We start from the raw sequence: 18,204 nt of genomic DNA, 5'->3' as shown, positions 1-18,204 counted from the left end.
GACCATTATTTGTGTTTTCCTGATTGTTTGTTTTTGAAAGTTTTGCAATTGCTAAGCTTGTGCATGAAATTTTAATGGTGCTTTGATGTTTCCTGGCCCAGACTCCAGCCTTCCATCTTTTTTACTTTAAAATTTTATCCAGCAGGAAAGTAGCTCATCGGATTAATGTAGCCTCTTGTCAAGTTTAGGAAAGCTAGTTGCAAATCTGACAAAAACAAAAATAAGGAAAAGAGGATGAAAAAAATGCATGTCAACATTTCTCTCTCAAAGAACAAACGTGCAATCTGCAGCAAATCTAAATGGCAGAATCAACGCTTCCAAGTAATCGGTAGAATCTGTCCTCCAGCTAAATTATTGAGAGGAGCATAAGCAACACAATAAATGACACTTCCCGCTTTCTAAGAATTATGCATATCATATTGCATATTACAAAGTTTTATACATAGGGACAGAAAACCAGATGGATTTAAGCAAATTTATTAAACTTAAGGCTTACTTGCTACAAGTACACACCTGCGCTCCAGAAACTGTGCCACCAGACTCCTCAACCACAAGAGCCACAAAAGAACAAACTCTGTTGTAACATATGATAGAATGAGGCTAAAGCCTTAATTTATGGTGTTAGCACTGCCACAAAACACACCGAAGAATGTGACACAATTCTTAATCTCATTTTAATGGCTCAAGAGATAACTCTCTTGTAAATCCACATGAATCACAAAATGATTACACTAATCTTTGAGTTGGGTATTCAAAGGTTCTCAAGAATTGTATGAAGTCAACAGAGTATTTTAATATGGTTTACTCTCTAGCAAAATATCATTTACCATTTAATTCTACTGTCTTTAGAGTTCTTTTATCCATTATCCTCCTACAGAGTGCAGTTATTCCAGTCTTCATATTCCATAAATTCTTTTTATACAGGCCAGGTCCTTGACTGCTTGACTGTTTTTTTTAGTCCAGATGGGTACTAAGTGGTTGTTTGAGAAATGTTTGGATAAAGATTTTCAGAGTAGAGTACCTACTTCCCCAAACTATGGGAATATTCAGAACAAAGAGGGCTTAGAATATATAGAGAGAATTTCTACAACCTGACATTCAATGTGAAGTTAGATTTAGGGATTTTGTTCAGATCTATCTTTGCTTATTATTTTGAAACGTTTATGCAGATAAATGTACTGAACAAGAGAACACAGAGCACATAAAATTATAGATCATTAATCAGAGGAATTTTACTATCTGTCCTTTTTGGAAGTGCTGTAAATGAGAGAAATATTTCTGTATTTTCCTAAGGCATTAAAATTGATTTCCATTTTAACTGTGGGGCACTGAAATTGCAAATAAAGTAGCCTGTCTATAAAAATGACAGTACCTTTTAACACTTGCTTTTCTTCTGGCAAACGTCATAAACAAGCACTGAAACGATCTCCAGTCCCACTCTATGGCATTTCACTGCTCATACACCTGCAACGGTGGCTTACGGTACCTTGACAGCAAAACATAAGGTGACACCTTCAACAGTCAGCAGTCACTAATTTACCAAACTCACCATCTTTTGAGATGTTCTACAACTTAATACCATTTCAGAGAAAACTCTCTGTCTTGTTTTCCCAAGGGATGGGCAGACATTTAGCAGCTGGGAGAACTGCAGGTGCCCAAGGCCAAGGTGCCACAGGCAGCCAGCGAGAGGTCGCATCCCTCTGAAGAGCCTGGGACACGTGTGTCGCCTCGCACCCACCTGTGCTAACTGCCACCTCACCACAAGAAAGCAGGCGGCGGTGGGAATGCCCTTGGCCGCGGCAGCGCCCGGCTTTGCGGTGCGGGAGCTTGCTCCTGAGCCCAGCGAGGACCCTGAGCACCGGCTTCCTCGCTTCGCTGGGTGGCTTGAACATGACGAGGCCACAGCCCCAGAAAGGACACAGGGTCTAATGAATCTCTGCCCCAACCCTTGTCAGTCATCACTTCTCCATTGCATGTCTTCAGGAGTATCACAGTCACGAGGGTTGTCACGCAAGTCCCCGCTGAATGGGGACGGCCACACTCAGCTAAATTATTCAGCAGGTTGGAGTGTGCGTGGAGCCCTGGTACAAGCTTGCTGGTTCAGCTTCTTTGGTCAGCGTAACTGAATTGTCTTGCAGGACTGTAAGAATTCATACCCAGGCAGGACCAAGCCACCGCTTAAGACTCCCCAGTAAAACTGAAGGTAGAAGACATCAGGATACAAATCAGCCTGCAGACACTTTGACACCAAGTGGCTCTTTAGCCACACCTTGACATACATAAAGTTGCTGAATAACTCGGAATTTGGTCCTATTTTTATTTCTGCATTTAGTGTTGCATCACTGAGAGAGTCCGTCTTTACGAGAAAGTTTTTTACAAGGAATGTCAGATCTTTTTAAAACAATTCCAAGATAAAGCAAAGTCCACTTCCAATCCTTGCCCAAGACACAGAGTGAAAAAACACTTTAAAGGAGGTGGGAATCTTTAGTAGTTATGTATGCAATCAAGTTTCATGGCTTGAAAATGTATGCGATATTTTTGATAAAGCAAAAAGCAATACTCTGAGCATATATGCAACACTACAGAAGTTCCAAAATGACCCATGTAAAATTAGTGACTGAACAATTAAAGATATGTTTTTTACATTTCATTTGCATTGGCTCTGCATTTAAATATTTTCCCATAATGATAATGGGTCACATACATAGCTATCTATTCAGTAAAGTTAAATGAGGAATTGATTTGGCTCCGTATTCTTTCAGCTAAGACTGTAAATACCAGGGTCCTGACTGCTCTGTATGAATACAAATTGCCTCAGTGGAGTTCTGCCAGTTTATAGCAGCAGAAAATCAAGGCCAGAGGATCAAAGGGTCTTTTCTGGAAGAGCAGAGATTTGTTTCCATGCCGTCTTCTTCAAAAGGTTCTGAATTAACTGGTGAGTACTCTCCATACTAAAATTATTTTCCTTCAGTGGCACTGTGTGTACACAAGTGTATATAAGGATACCTTTGTGCATTAATAGAAATATATTTAGAGCCATAACAATGTCTGAGTCAGATTTGTCTGCATCTCTTTTCATTTCTTCAATTTTTGTCTTATTCTTTCACAACTATTATTATCTCAGAAAATAATTACTCTTCCTTTCACACCCACAAAGAGTAACTCTGAGCATTAATAATATCAAAGCCTGCCAGCCAAGGAAAAAACCCTTCAGATTCCTGCCCCAGTGGAAGGGCTACGACACTTCCCGTAAAACTCATGTCCTTCCTCCCCATAACTCAGGATCTGTTAAGACTGTGGAAAGAAACAGTCAGTGTCCTTCTGGTAACACCCAAGTAAGCAACAAGTTTCATACAGATGAGCTCACTGACTGATATGGATGTGTATCTCTATTACACTTTAGCCATCAATGTAGCCACAAATACAGAGGGATTATAGAGACGCATCTCACAGCCTTCCCTTCCAACGGGTTCACGCAAAATCAGCGATCTTGCAGTTCAAAATCTTTGTCAGTGTGGTAGGGAGAAAATCGTACTCCCTACTGCAGCAGCCCCTAAGTCAACTCCAGGTAGCACTTGAAACCTCCTGTTCCATGTATGAGTTTTGCCTTTAATTCTTTTGGAAAACAGGAAAAACGTTTAGAAAAGACCATAAATAGAAAAAGTGAATGTCTCTCACCAACCCCTGCTGAAAGTATTAAATATTAAAGAAAATACAAGCTACAAGAGGACAAGGTATACATTATTCAGACTCCAGATCACCTCGCAAACACTGAAACAATTCCAGGTAACTAACTCCATGCACATGTATAAAATTTAACATGCACATAAAGTATATCCTTAAAAATGACAACCTGGTAATGGAGAAGAGGAAAATATGCTTCCTCTGTGAAGGATAATCAAATGAAAGGTACAAGCCAAAAACAACTGCAGGGCAGGCCCATAAAATGTCATGTTCAGAAAATGTATCCTAGGTTGCCTAATCTCCACTGAGATATTCATCTCTGTTAACAAAGAGCAAAAACCTAACTCATGAGTGGTGTAAATGTAAGTGAATTATCCCCATTTCTCTGCATAAGATGGATGTCACTAAAGAGTTCCAATTTTGTTGAATATTCTGCAGCAAAGCATTTCTTTATATCAAACCAAACCATATAATGACTATACTGAATGACACTTATGGAGCATAATAGATACTCTGAACATTTGGTAAGAGAATCATCTGCTTATGAGAGAAGGAACTGAATGGCTGGATGTATCCCTAACGGACAGGGAAAAATTGATAATGAAATGAATAGAAAATGCACTTAGAGATTCCAGAGCTGATTTGGCCTGAAGATCATTATGAACCCCTGGACAAGTTTTCTCATTGACTCTACTGGCAATAAGAATCTGGCAGGACTGATCTACAGTTTGTGTGTCTCATGCCTTTCTAAAAAAAATACCCCAAAAGAAGTGCTGAATTCATCATCCCACAAACCCACAGAAAGTTCACCTTTATTTAAGGCTGATTCTTTGTCTGCAGAATAGCAAACTCTGTACACAGAGGTCTCTTAGACTGAAGGTTCCTTACTTTATCTTTGCTATACATACATATGTTAATGAAGTTGCCTCCCTTATTCTTCTGTTGAGGCTTTCAAAGGCTGACCTTGCTATCTTTGTACAGCAGTTCTCAATTTCTTCCTCCCAGATTTGCTCATGGAGCTCTTCCAGAACTTACTTCTTACCCCTCCCATTTATAGACATTATCTGTGTCTTCCAGAAGATGAATTAATAATTAAATCTGTTCAGGAATTTTTAGCTGAATGTTTCACTAGAAAATTCCAGTTGGATCCGAAGCAATTAATTCAGAATATCTTGGGTTCAACAAAACACTCCATTGAATTCAAATGAATTCACATTTTTAAAAAAAAATGTTTTCCAAACAGCAGAACCTGCTGTACAACCAATTGCATGAAAACCTGGTTTAACTACAGCACAGGCATCCTTTTGAGTGCACACGTTAAAAATAAATTTCTCACTACATTCTACGAGCAAGGTCCTATACAGACCAGTTTTTCTATACAACACACTTGTAGTTTTATATCATTCTCCTTAAACATCTTGTCTGAGACCATTTTCTTCTCTGTTTTTTGTTAATCTCACTGTCAAATTATATCCCCCTAATTGAGGTAAATACCGTTCCTAGAAACAAATGTTATTCAGATTTCAGTGATGTGTGATTATGGTCTACGAAATTACTGATCCAGAAAATGTCTTTTGGAGCATCAAAGCACCTTTCTTTGCTTTTATAAATTTCTGACAACAGAGCTGCCAACCAGCCACAGGGAATTCATCCAGAGCCTTTAAACAACTTGTGGTTTGGTCTCTAGTCTGTCTGCTCAGGCACTCTTCCCATATTCATCATGTTAATCACCCACTTCAGAAATAATGGAGATAGGCCAAGGACAAAATGTTGGTCAATAAACTTTAGCTAATGCAGTTATACCAGAAAATGACCAATAATGCGATTCAGTTTTGTGATGTTAAACCAAGCCTCAAGAGCAAAGCTGCTACAGGAAGCTGACAAAAATGAGTTCTAAACACCTCCTAGCAAGAGTACATACTACCTTGTGTCAGAGATGCACACGCTTCTCCCCCCACCCATACTACGTGACTTTTACTCAACTCCAGAGTTTGCCATATTTTAGCGATGCTGAATGCAAGCCATAAGCTGGTATTTGGAATCATCTCCCGTAATAAAATGTAATATCTGACAGCCTTTCAATGCCAATTCCTTTAATGGATGAGATCGCTAGTTTTTCCTCTGTGTGGAAGACTTATCACAGCAGTTCATGTTTTAATTGTTAGGAGTTGCACCACGTCAAATTTGATCAACTCAAAAAGTTTACTGAAAACAGGAATATTTACTTCTCCGCAGAACTAAAGTAATTCAAGAGACAGAAAACCCCACAATATTCTCAGATTTATTCACTCATATAACTCTGCATATTTAAGTCTTGTAAATACAGGGAAAGAGTTTATAGACTCATTTGTCAGCTGTAAAAAGCTGTTATTTGCATTACTGAAAGCATCAGGTAAAAGGCAGCTTAGGACTAGCTTTGCACTAGTCAGAAACTGAGTCAATACCAACTATAAGCAAGAGTAGTCATAATGCCATTCTGAATTCCACCAGCATGTTTTGGTCCTAGGGAGCAATTACTCCAGCACACCTAGCCTGAGCCAATACAGGATTCACTCTGCTCCAGAATTTTTCAACAAAAGGGAATTTATGACATCCTTTCAGCTCCCTTGTACCACCTGGAAAACAACAAAGCAGCCGATGGCTGGGGCCTAAAAATATTAAAGGTCACTGATCTATACAAAAATACCATTGGGTTTAGGGACAAATACAGACCTCCTCAATCAGCCTGAATGCCTAAGCAAACCAGTGTACAGACATATAAAAAGGATGGAAATACTTCCTCTGTGGCTTAAGGGCTCCTATACAAGCAACTCTGGACAAGCACTATCTTCCTATTCTGTGTTTTCAGGAGGACTAGGAGGAGGTACAGGAAAAGGCAACCTCAGGCTCCAAGGCACCTTGGTAGAACAAACAAAAAAATCTCGAGAATGTCATTTACTGGCCATACAGATAAAAACTCTAAATAAGGGTACAGTGCAGCTTTACCCCCTAAAAATGGTATTTCAAGAGCACTGCACAGAATGCCTTTGACTCAGTCTTCAGCTTGTGCTGACTTGACATCTGTCCCCGTTTTCTTCTCTTCAGACAATTCTACAATGGCCTTCAGCTCAGCTTCAGAGAACTTAGGGGTCAGTGCCACATTGTCATAATCAAATTCTTCATCAAGCGAGAACGGATGAACATCATCCCCTAGTAGCTGTAATGAGGAAAAAACAGAAACATAAATAATATGGCTGCAAGTGATGATAAGGGAGCTCAAGATACAAACTTCTAATTAATATTTAATTAAACTATTTTTTCTGACTCTAGCACTCTCAGCTGATTAAGCTCTTTTTAAGTAAAAGAATAAATTCAATTATTCAATTTGACCTAATTTAAGCCATTTAATGTGCCACATTTGTACTGTACTGTATCTGAATGAATATCATTAACTAATTTTGCTCAAGGCAAGGAATCTAAAAACCTCCCTTGCACACATCTATTACACTCCTGCAACTTGTAGAGGCAGGGCTGTGGGGATATGGACAAGTTATATACAGCTATCTTAAATTTAAAAGACAGATTCCATATCCTTAAAATTTGGGCTAGTATCAAAAAAAGCTTCGTTGTGCATGCACCTGATACTAATGTAACATGCTTCCCAGAACACAGTTTCAGCAAAGGAAATGCTTGGAATGAGCAGAATGACACATAATCAATTTCCAGACTCTGAAATTTGATCATCTCAGAGATATGCAATTGGTTGGTCTGGATTTCTTGCATGATCAACACAGAGTCTTACTGCATTTGCCAATATTTGCTTTGCTGATGTAGCCTATAGCATTTCTGTATTGCTTCTCATTGAAATATCTTAGAATAAATGCTCTGCCTTTGAAATAAAATACTGAAAACACATAACTATGGCAGGCTGCATGATGTTAAGAAACTACAGGGGGCCATGACACAAAAGGTTTATGGTAAGCAGTTACATAAAATTAATTCCAGAGCTACACAGGAGACAATCCTCACTGCCCAATCTGTACAGGAATGCTCCCTGTCCTTTGAGAAGTTAATATAAAACGTCTAGAAATTTCAACCATGAAAAATAGCACATCTCCTCAAGGGCTCTGTGCTTCAAAGTACTTTAGTACTAAATCAGCAAAACATTTAAACACATGCTTATTTTTTCAAACTTCTGATGAATCCTCAATGAAGCCAATGACTACTGATGTATTTGAAGAATACACTTAAATTTGTTTTGCTGAAAGGGAGGAAGCACACTGAGCCTCAACGGTCACTGCTCAGTTTAGAAGGCACAGTATCCCACACAGTTTCTGGTAACATTTTGTAAGACGTTGCACTGACACAGTTAATGCCATCCAGTAAGTCAGAGAAGTGGTAGCTGGATTCCTCTCTAGTGGCGCCTGACAGACATGGCAGCAAGCATCTTGCAAGTATCTACATCCTTTATCAATCAACTGTAATACTGCCTGATTCATCAGGAAATATTTTTTCTGGTTTTGTATAATTTTATTAATCATCCGTATTGATTAATATTCTAGGGACCTGACTTACATTGGCTTCAACAGATGCTGAAGCATACAAATCATCCCAGATGCCGACCTGTAGCATTTATAAATGAAAAAAAGAAACTCTGTAGATATAGTTGGTCAAGAAAACAATATTCATGCCACATGCAAAGACAATCTTGCTTACATATGTAGACTATCCCAGGTAACCATCATTAACTTCTACAAATAGCACATTCAGGAAATGTCTACATGAAACAAAGCCTGCACACAGGCTCTCTTTCCCATTAAGGCTAAGGCCATTAAGGATCCTTTCATCTTTTCCACAGACAAAGCCTCCTAAAATTCCATGCAAGTAAGGGTACCAGTAGCTGGGTAACAACTGGTACCAGTAATCGGGGTTCATTACTACCTGTCTTCTGCAAAATTCCAAAACACTCTTCTAAATTACAATACAAGGTGCCAATATTTTTCAGTTCATTTGGTTGTAACAATATTTGCTACCACATCTATAGGTAACTAAGCTAAGAAGAGTTTAAATTAGAGTAAGTCTTCATAGGGATTCTACAAAAAATAAAACCAAACCTATTCTTCCTCTCCCAGCATAGTTATGGAAAGTATACACACATTCACTATGCCCTTCTGTTGACCTTCATGTCATTCCAGGAACATTTTATGCAGACGCAGAGAAATACTGGAAAAACTTCTGTTTAAAAAACTCAGCCCCAAAATGCTAACTGAAAATAGATGGCCAAGTAGAACATACCCAACTTCACTGTTAACAATTTTTCTGTTACCCACTCATTGCACATTTGAAAAGTTTATTCACATTGCATATTTATCAGTGTGCTTCATCTCTGCAATGAGTACTCAAAGCCCTAGGGATTCTTTTTTTTTCGCTTCTTCTCCCAAGAAGCCATTCACTTCAACCTTCCATGCAGACAAGCCATCTAAAATTTTTATACTGCAAATTGCAATTTTGATCTATTTCAAAAGGAAGACATTTTGCAATATAACACCGAATTCTCTGAGCTGATCAAGTTATTATCTTGTTATTTTTGCCTAAGGAGCTGAGAGAAATATATGAATTTCAGGTGTCTAATTTAACATCTAATTGAAATCTTTTCGAGAGCTCTCTGGGAATAGAATTTTGCTCTATTAGAAAACTGCCAGTTTGCTTAAGATTGCTCCTGTGATTTACTCTCTGAAGAAAAAATAATTTTCATTTACAGTTCCTGCATGTTCAAATTAAAGGGGAAAATAATGTAATACTCATATTAATAACTGAAGTATTTTGCTAGAGGCTGTTTTACAAAGTAATGTTGTAAATAAAATACCTTAAAGTTGAGACTTTCAAGAGTATATTAATTATTGGCAACTCATTTTTTTTTATTAATCTGTGTGGAATTAACTGAACAGCTTGTCTCTGTCCTAAAACCTTTGCTTCTGTGTAATTATGGCACTCTGTGATTTTATGTAAAGGATGCACATACACTCACCGATTATTTCATTGTATACTCAAGGGAAAACTTACTAGCTCAATAACAATAAGTTTAAAAAGAGGGGGAAAGGCACGTATGCTACTATCTTATATAAGCTTAATATATACTGAGGCATTTGGGAGAAAAAAAAAGTTTGTCTTGAGTTTGGGGCACTGGACTGGGAGTCAATAAATGACCAGTTTTCCACTTCTGCTTCATCATTCTGGACAAGTCACTCAATCTCTGTCTCTACTGGCCTCTAAGAAGATGTAACTCTTCCATCTTCTTTCACTTAGTCAATCCTGTCTTTAAATTCTTCCTTGTTCTTGTTGGATTTATGCATAGCACTTAGCAGAAACAAAGCTCAGTTGAGGCCTATCAGTAAAACCTTAAACCAAAAGAATTCAATGGAAGCTGTATTTTAGGTGCTTGATGCTTCCATTCCACTGATAAAGATAAAATGATAGGCCTGGTAAATACTTTTTTGAGTGCTCAAATTAAAGATAAACAAAGGAGAAAAGAAGGGCAGAATTCATGTTTCCTAATCACATCCATATAAAAATTAGGCTTCTAGATTAAGGTAGTTAACTAGCCAAAAAAGACCCAGCCTGAGAGTCAGCCTGTGGACAGAGATATATTTTAGGACAAATGCCTACAGCAACTGGGATGAATCACTTTCTGGAGGTGCTTATCTTCCCCTCTTGATGACAGAAGGACTAAATTAAACTAAATTTAAGGTGAAGTTAGGTGAGATAAAGCCCACTTTGAATGCATGTTTCTAGTGAGTGGATGGAAAATACGCATTCAATTGCACTCAGATGTATGCTGGGGGGCACATATCAAATAAAGACCCTTAGGAAGCAGACATAAGACATGCTGTTAATTAAAAAAAACAATTATGTCTTTTATGAACAAAAGTATTAAGTAGAAATAAAGGAGAGAATAACTATCTGGGTAGGGAAGGTAAATGTTCTATGATAATGTACTTCAACCATGGAGTGAAAGTTGTTTCAATTCGCAGTGGCCTGTGGGAGGTCATGTATGCTGCCCTGCCGATATTGAAATCCAGCAATATATTTATGTCTAAAACCAGGGAAGAAAGATGAAGCAATACTGGTGGACAACACAAATAGTTTGCTGTGTCATTCACTGAGCCTCTTCCGAACAGTTTTTGACATAATAACAGTTTCAGGGAGATAAGCTGTTCTTTAGCAATTAGTCAAGTTATATACTCTTAGCAGAGCTTCTTTTTCTAAACTTTCCCTAGCAATATATTCAGAGATACACACCCTCCCCTGATTTCCTTCACAAATATGTCCATAGCATAGACATTTGACATCCTACATTGCACTATTAAGCTTGCTTGTTTTTCACAGGCAATGGTTTCCCATTCCCTATGAAAGCTGACTAGGCAGCCACATTCTGCTGCCCTTCCTAAAGAGATTTGTTTTGATGGACAGAGAACAGCCTCAGTTCAGAAAAGGGATGTCTCCAGGGAAAATTTTCTTCCTCTTTCTAAACTAGTCCTGCCATAAGCAATGCAAGAATTAATTTTCAAGGCAATGACAATTTGAAGCACTGAGGGATTTTAAAATGGACCTGTCAGTCTTGACAGTTGTAAAAATCAGGCCACATTTATATTATCTAAATGAAGGCACACATATGTGTATAATTTAGGGGAAAGTCTGCCTTCATCTTGAGTAGCCTGGCACCAACCAAACGGTTGTGAAAACTGTCTTTCTTCTTGAAAAATGCAGCAACCCTTAACCAACGTAATAATACTCAGATTCTCTTTCATAACCCAACTTTTCCTCAAATGGAAATGAATTTTGCATGCAGTGGGATCTTCATCTATTTTTCATGAATTATAGTTTAAAGAGTCATATGCAATCCTTTATGAACACTGCAGGCTGCTACAACCCTCCTTCTTCTTTGGTTTTATACAGAAGTTATCAAATGAGAAACCATAAAACCTCATTCTAGGGGTTTTTTTTTGTGCCAATAGGTATTTCTCCAAGGCAAAACTCTTGAATTATGTCAATCCTTAGGGAAAAGAGTGAGTATTTTTATTCACAGAATGGTGGGTATTAAAGCTTGAAAGGTCATTTTAGAACATTTACTTTTTCCCAAAGCAGACTTGTTCCTTATAGTAAAAAGTTTATTGCAAAGAACCAAACACAATTGAGCTCAGGAAAGGAGGCACCATATGCACTCTGCTATAACATCAAACCTTCATTGGTCACGCGTCATTTATAAACTTGATTTAAGCCTCATGGGACATCAACAAGCATATGAAACTATCAAGACAGCCCGTTTTAGCCAGAAGCTAACTTCAGCTTCTATTGCAATGATCAGGCAGGGGAAAAGAGCAGTGAAGAATTCTCTGCAATAGAAACATCCCCAAAAGTTAATGCTCACACTGACTATTTGTATAGGAAGTTTAATGACTTAAAATAAGCCTGTGAGCAACCCACACCTTCTGTTCTGATTTGAAAAGAAACGAAATTCTGAGGGAAAATGGCATTCTAAATTAAAGCTTCTATTGATTGTGTCTGATTAAAAGACTCAGACTCCATAATGCAAACCTCTCCACACCAGACCTAGACAATGCAGATCCTCAGCAGCATCTTGCTACTACTCATTTCCAAAAGGATACATCCCAATTCTGATCACAATATATTCTAAAGTCTTTTTCCTTCTAAATGTCACATTCACGTCATTCACTACCTCCTTCTTGCAGAAGGTGGTTCCTATGTTCAGTCCAGTGACAACTGCAGGATGTTGTCAGATCATGAAATCACTGGAAAATTAAATGGCCCATCATTCTATGTAAGTAATGACTTGTTAAAAGGTCAGGAAGTGCAAGAGTTTACTTGAATATTCTTTGAGTTACACCGATTAAATATTAAAAAGCCCACATACAGTTTGAAGTATTGCAGTACACATTTTGAAAATGTAGGAGTGCATAGTATCAGTGTGCAAGATAAAATAGTACATTTCTATTAGAGTATTTATCTCAATTATTAATGTATTTAAGAATTCATTATTAATTTAAAAAATAATTTTAAAATTAATAGTGATTTGTTAACTCATAGCAGTTCCACACAGTCCATCTATATCCCTGTGTTCTTGTGTAAATAACACTGGAAGCCAATAGGTACAAAAAACAATCCCAACCCCCCCAATAAATAAATCTGACCCCAATAAATAAATCTGACCTCGTACCTCTTGGGCTTTGCTATCCGATGGCTGTGGAACTGACAAGGGTCTGAACTTCAGTTGAGTAGGCTTGTCAAAACTGGATACACAATAATTCACTGGCTGTTCCACCTCTCCTGGGAGAACTAATGACCCTGCTGAATAAAAAATAGTCAACTTTAACCTTTCATTCAACACATAAATTAGCAAAATCCTATGTAAAATCCTGTGGTGCTCAGATACAGGCAGAAGCTTATTAGTCAAAATGTGCTATACTTGTTGTTGCATAATATATAATACAGGCAGCTACCTTTGAAACAGATCCATGCAGTCCTGAACTAAAATCTAGATAATAAAATATGCTATACTAAGAAAAAATCAACCTGGGTTGGAAATGGACAGATAGCTCTTCTTTCTTAAGGATACTGAATTAAAAATCTGCATGTAGACACTCCTAAATTCAGAGAACACCTGGGATTGGATTCAACTCTTCCATAACAAAGAAGAAAGGTCCAGAGCGGAGGTGTCTGCAGTAGGAGTTATAAAATACCAGACTGAATCCTGGTCTTGCCATTGATTAGCTGGGCAATCCCATTCAATTCTCTTTTGCTAGAGTTTCACCATCTGTACAGTGGGCTTAAAGAATCTTTGCAAAGCATCTTAACATGACTCTCCTGAAACATTAAGTGAAAATACCTGGTAGAAGTACTAATATTCCCCACTATAGTGCCAGGTGACTCTCTTGTCCAAGGATATTTCATGGATGTTTGTTCCTCTCTGAGCTTTCCAGAAAGAGGTACCTGAGAGAACTCCCCTATGTCTGGGACACAGCAACATGCAGCCTTTCCCCAGGGGCAGGACTTGGTCCACAGTTCACAAATGCACAGACTTTCTGAATCACTTTTTCTTTACATTCTTAAGAAAAATGTTCATACTGGGAACAGTGGGGTTGCTTTCTGTGACAGCTCACAAGGATATGCCTTAGGTTTAGAAATATCTTCTAACATGAATCCATCTCAGCTCTGCTACAGCACAGATGTGTCCATCTTGCCTCAGTAATGTTTTTATGAAGGAACTTAAGGGGACCATATGTCTTGCAATTTAGTCAAAGGATTATGTAAATCTACCTACTATTTTTTTCTGGCTGATAGACAAGTTTCTTTACAGCTTTATACTGCATTTTAGTAGCTTGATTTCCTCTTGAAATCTCAGAATAAATTTTTAAAGCATTGTTTAAATGTTAGTTAATGGAACAAGTAAGAGGGTACATAGATCCAGGGTGAAAAGGAAGAATTGACTATTTATCTCTACCTGAACACTTTTACCACAGTAGTGGAGTTATAGACCTCTCATTCTCCTGTAAATCTGTACTTGAAAATAATGATCTCCTAGCTAGGCCTTCGTAAAAAATCCATGATCAAGTTCTTCATTTACTTTTCTTCTGGGACCTGTGTACCATTTAAAAGTCAGCAGGGCTTTGGACTTGTACAGTAGAATAAAAAGAGCTGAATTAATTCCCTTGGGTATCTCATTCCTGAATTTTCATCCTTTGGCTCATGATTCACATTTAAGTGGCTTCCAGTTTTTATCCCTATTCTCTCAGTTGCTTATATCTATCTCTAGTCATCTATGTGCTTTCAGTACTCGTTCTCAGTATTAGCATCTGATCTTACTCTGCATCAGCTATGGGAGAAAGAATAGTGCAGTCCACAGGTATATAAGCTGTGTCTTCACATGCTCTCAAACTGCTTGTCTTGATCTTTCATAACTTGGGTCAAAGCTATTTGTAGGACAGAAAGAAATGTGAATTTAAAGGCAATGGCATCTTCTGCTGTTGTTTCAAACTTGTGCCCTAAGGGTATACCCTCACTGAAGGAAGGGAAGCCTGGACATCAGGGGGTTTGTATCACCTCACAATATAAACACTGATTATTTCTGTACTAAGAGCTTATCCTCGCCCCCAACAGACCAATCTGCAGAGACAAGATGAGGAGGAAGCACTGTTATGCAACAGTCTGTCAGTGGCTCAGAAAGACAACTCTTAAAAATTAGGACAACAGAAGGAAATTTATTTTTGCTTTTAGTAAGAAGTGCTTGTCATACTCAGAATGTCAATTCCACTATTTTAAAGCTTGTTAGTAATGCAAACAATGTTTCAAATTCCCTTCAATCACCCCATAAGAATGTGGTAATCAACCTTTGTTTGCCAGTAGACATGCCAGAAATGAGCTTTGTCTCTCTATCCTGGCTGCGTGACAGCATATGAAAGTCTAATCGGTAAATGCTGCTTTCCCTGATAATGTTTAATCAAGAAACTCCTTCAGAGAGAAAAATTAGGGAGTTTTGACAGTCCTCCTTCTCAGTCGGAGCTCCCAAAGGAACTGTAGGCTATTGTAAGTTCTAGCCAGTACCTCACAGCTGGTTTAGGCTGATGCTACAGCAGTAGTGGATGATGATCCTAATTAAGCTGCTAATTATGTTCTCTGTGGAGGTGATTAATTAGCAACAGGAAAGCCTTGGATACTGCCAGCAGCACCATATATAGAGATAAATGAGCAGGCAGCGATATCAAAAATCTGAGAAAAGATTTTGAAATGCACCTTGCATACCATGAAGAATCATCTTCCTGGATGATGTGGCAGAGAACTCTGATGATTTTACTGAAGTCCGGCACACTTTAATGAGGGCATATTTGGAAACTGAGCAATTCTCTTCTCTTTGCTTTAGTCCCTTTCTCCCCTGACATGATAGACCCACAGAAAGTGATTACTAAATCTGTGAACACTGCTGAGTTGAGGTTTTCTGCTCATTGTGCACCGTTGGCATTAATTATATGTATAGAAAAAAAGAATCTACTGGCACAAACCTGATTTGAACTTTCAAGAATGAAGAAGTTCAGTCTTGTCTATCTTTAGCTTTACTGTAGCCAAATGATGCCCAGCTACAGATACACTAACACAGGTTTTACCACTTTCAGACACTACATTTCACAAAAATGCTGTTGATGGGGAGCTGAGGAGGGAGGTAGTAACAATGCAAAAAGCTTAAAAGCTAAATTTTGCTGTCTCCTCTGATTCTCAGGCTTCAGGCTGTTAGCCCCAAAGAGCTGCCTAGTGTGAAATCAACTCAAGGCAGTGTTAAATGGATTGCAGAGACTGAAGGAGAAAAAAAAAAGAAATTCACTAGCTGGGGGGTGGTTTTTTACTTGAAAAAAAATCCACATAATTTAACTTCAAATCCTCTTCCTCAACCTGATTTTTCTGGATGTAAATATAGGCTTAAAATATAAAAGGAAAAGCATAGATTATGGAAAATAACAGATATTGATATGATTTGCCTAAAGAATTATTTAAATAATCAGTTATGCTTGGCCTCAGCTTCAAAGTATCTGAGTCACTTGGGTTCTCTGCAACCCCTGTGGGGTTACACAGAACTGGGACCTTGAAAAGACAAGCTTACAGTACCTCAGGGCTCCAAGCTGGATTAGGACGAGACTCTGAAATCCTTGCCTATGCAGCCTCACCCATACATTTAATTAGTCCTATTTTAATTTTCTCTTGTGTTTAAAACATAGCACATTCAAGGTCTCTAGACATGCTTTTTAGATATTTTGTACTTTATACAAGTATTACCTATTATTACCTAACTATTCTTCAAGCCCTGCAGCAAGTGATTTGTCACCAGTACTGGAGAGAAATTCTCTTGCCAAAACATAGGTACTAGGAATTCTCCATCCCTCCCTGGAGAAAACCTGATCATCTCTATTGTTGCCTTAAACTACTTACAGTTACAGATTAGATTCAGTGAGACAGAGCGATTAAACAGTCCACCATACACACACTGTCTCTCCACGATGCATTAAAGCTATGGTTTAAGGCAGTAATTTTACTTTGCCAATCCTGGTTTACTGTGCCAAAGTCCCACAATGCAAAGCACTGCCCTGGTTTCAGGCTTTCAGCCCAGTGCTGTCTAATGAAAACAGCTACAATGAATTTGCATACTGGCCAAATCTATGAGCTGCTTTTTTTTTTTTTTTTTTTTTTTGTAAGAAGCAGCTGTATTCATTCACACCTCAAAAGACATTGGATTTAGGAAAATAAGAGGAAAAAAGAAAAAGACAAAAACCCACTAGAATTATTTTTGCAGAGCATGTCCCAAAAGCACGGGTTTAGATGGGATGTTTTAACAGCTATTTTCTATCTGTGCTTTTCACACTGTCAACATTGAACCAGTTCCCCTTAAGTGTAAATACTTATTGTATTAATGTACAGTTGCTAAGTCAGCTAACTGATCTGCCCTTTAAAGCTAAATGAAGTACAGAGATACTGAACTGCTGCCAATAACAAGCAGAGATAAAAGCTTGTTGCAATTATACCAGCAAGGTATGATATTTTTTATTGGTGTCCTAGCTTGTTTTGCCAATATGAAGTCTTTATCATTTGTTCTGACATACAGGTGGCAGTATTTAAAAAGGCCAGCAACAGGATGTCTTTCAAATTTGCGTCACACTTTGCCTCACTGATAAACTAACTGAAATTCTTCAGAATTAATCCTTTATTAAGGTGGTCAATGGTGATATTATTTTCTATTGCTTTATTAAATGACACCATGTTATATTTTAATTTGCATTTTGTTGCTATGGTTTCTACAGGAGTAAGATTTTACCCCTCTTATTACGAAGCCTATGAAGTGGATTTTGATATGTAAGACAACTGTCAAACTATAAATCCTGTTTTCTGCACTTAGGAGTCAAGGGGAAATTTTTCATCTTGATTCAAAAACTATCTCCACTGAAGAAGCCCTGGGCAAAACCCAGGCTGTGGGTTTCCCAGATATAAATCTGGATCCTGTTCACTACTCTTACAGGGTTTAGAAGGAGTAGTTAGCTTCTGGCTATGCAGTGTTTCGACGTTATAAAATAAAATCTAAATGCTTAATGTTCTTAGTGAGCACTGTTGATTGCTTGGGAGTTGAAACGGCTTCTTTCTGCACTGAGGCAGTCTGTGCAGGGAGTCTGTGCGGGGAGTGCTGTTTCATGGGAGGAGCTGAGGAGAGCAGAGACTGAAAGCCAAGCCAAATATCACATAAAAAGCAAGTAGTGAGCACACTGATAATCTACAGTAGTGGTGGTATAAAGTTATGTTTATTATTTTTATAATCACCAATAAAAGTGCTAACTGAAAGGTTTTCCCAGCGTGGCTTCCATAAAGTGCTATTCAGACAGTACAAGCAGATTTTGTAATTCTCATCTTGTTCAAATGCAGTCTGCTTTACTAGGGGTTTCTAAACATTTGTGATTAGCATTTACTATTGCACACAAACAAATGCACAGA

General features: G+C 38.1%; 1 protein-coding gene across 4 annotated transcripts in view; it reads right to left on the bottom strand.

The window, feature by feature from the left end:
- Nucleotides 1-218: 218 nt before the first annotated feature.
- IFTAP (intraflagellar transport associated protein) overlaps nt 219-18,204 on the bottom strand; it is a 48,526-nt gene continuing 30,540 nt past the window's right edge. Inside the window, exons 6-8 of one of the 4 annotated variants that reach the window (XM_074909366.1) lie at nt 12,899-13,029; nt 8,239-8,286; nt 220-6,880 (exon numbers count right to left, since the gene is read on the bottom strand). In XM_074909366.1, coding sequence (XP_074765467.1) covers nt 6,716-6,880; nt 8,239-8,286; nt 12,899-13,029 — 344 coding nt within the window. In that variant the 3' untranslated portion in view covers nt 220-6,715. Of the gene's footprint in view, nt 6,881-8,238; nt 8,287-12,898; nt 13,030-18,204 lie in introns of all 4 variants that reach the window. The other 3 variants (XM_074909365.1, XM_074909368.1, XM_074909367.1) reach the window with 3 other exon arrangements.

The sequence above is a fragment of the Athene noctua genome, chromosome 6, assembly GCF_965140245.1.
Source record: "Athene noctua chromosome 6, bAthNoc1.hap1.1, whole genome shotgun sequence".
Lineage (NCBI taxonomy): Eukaryota > Metazoa > Chordata > Aves > Strigiformes > Strigidae > Athene > Athene noctua.
This window is presented reverse-complemented; position numbering and strand designations above follow the sequence as displayed.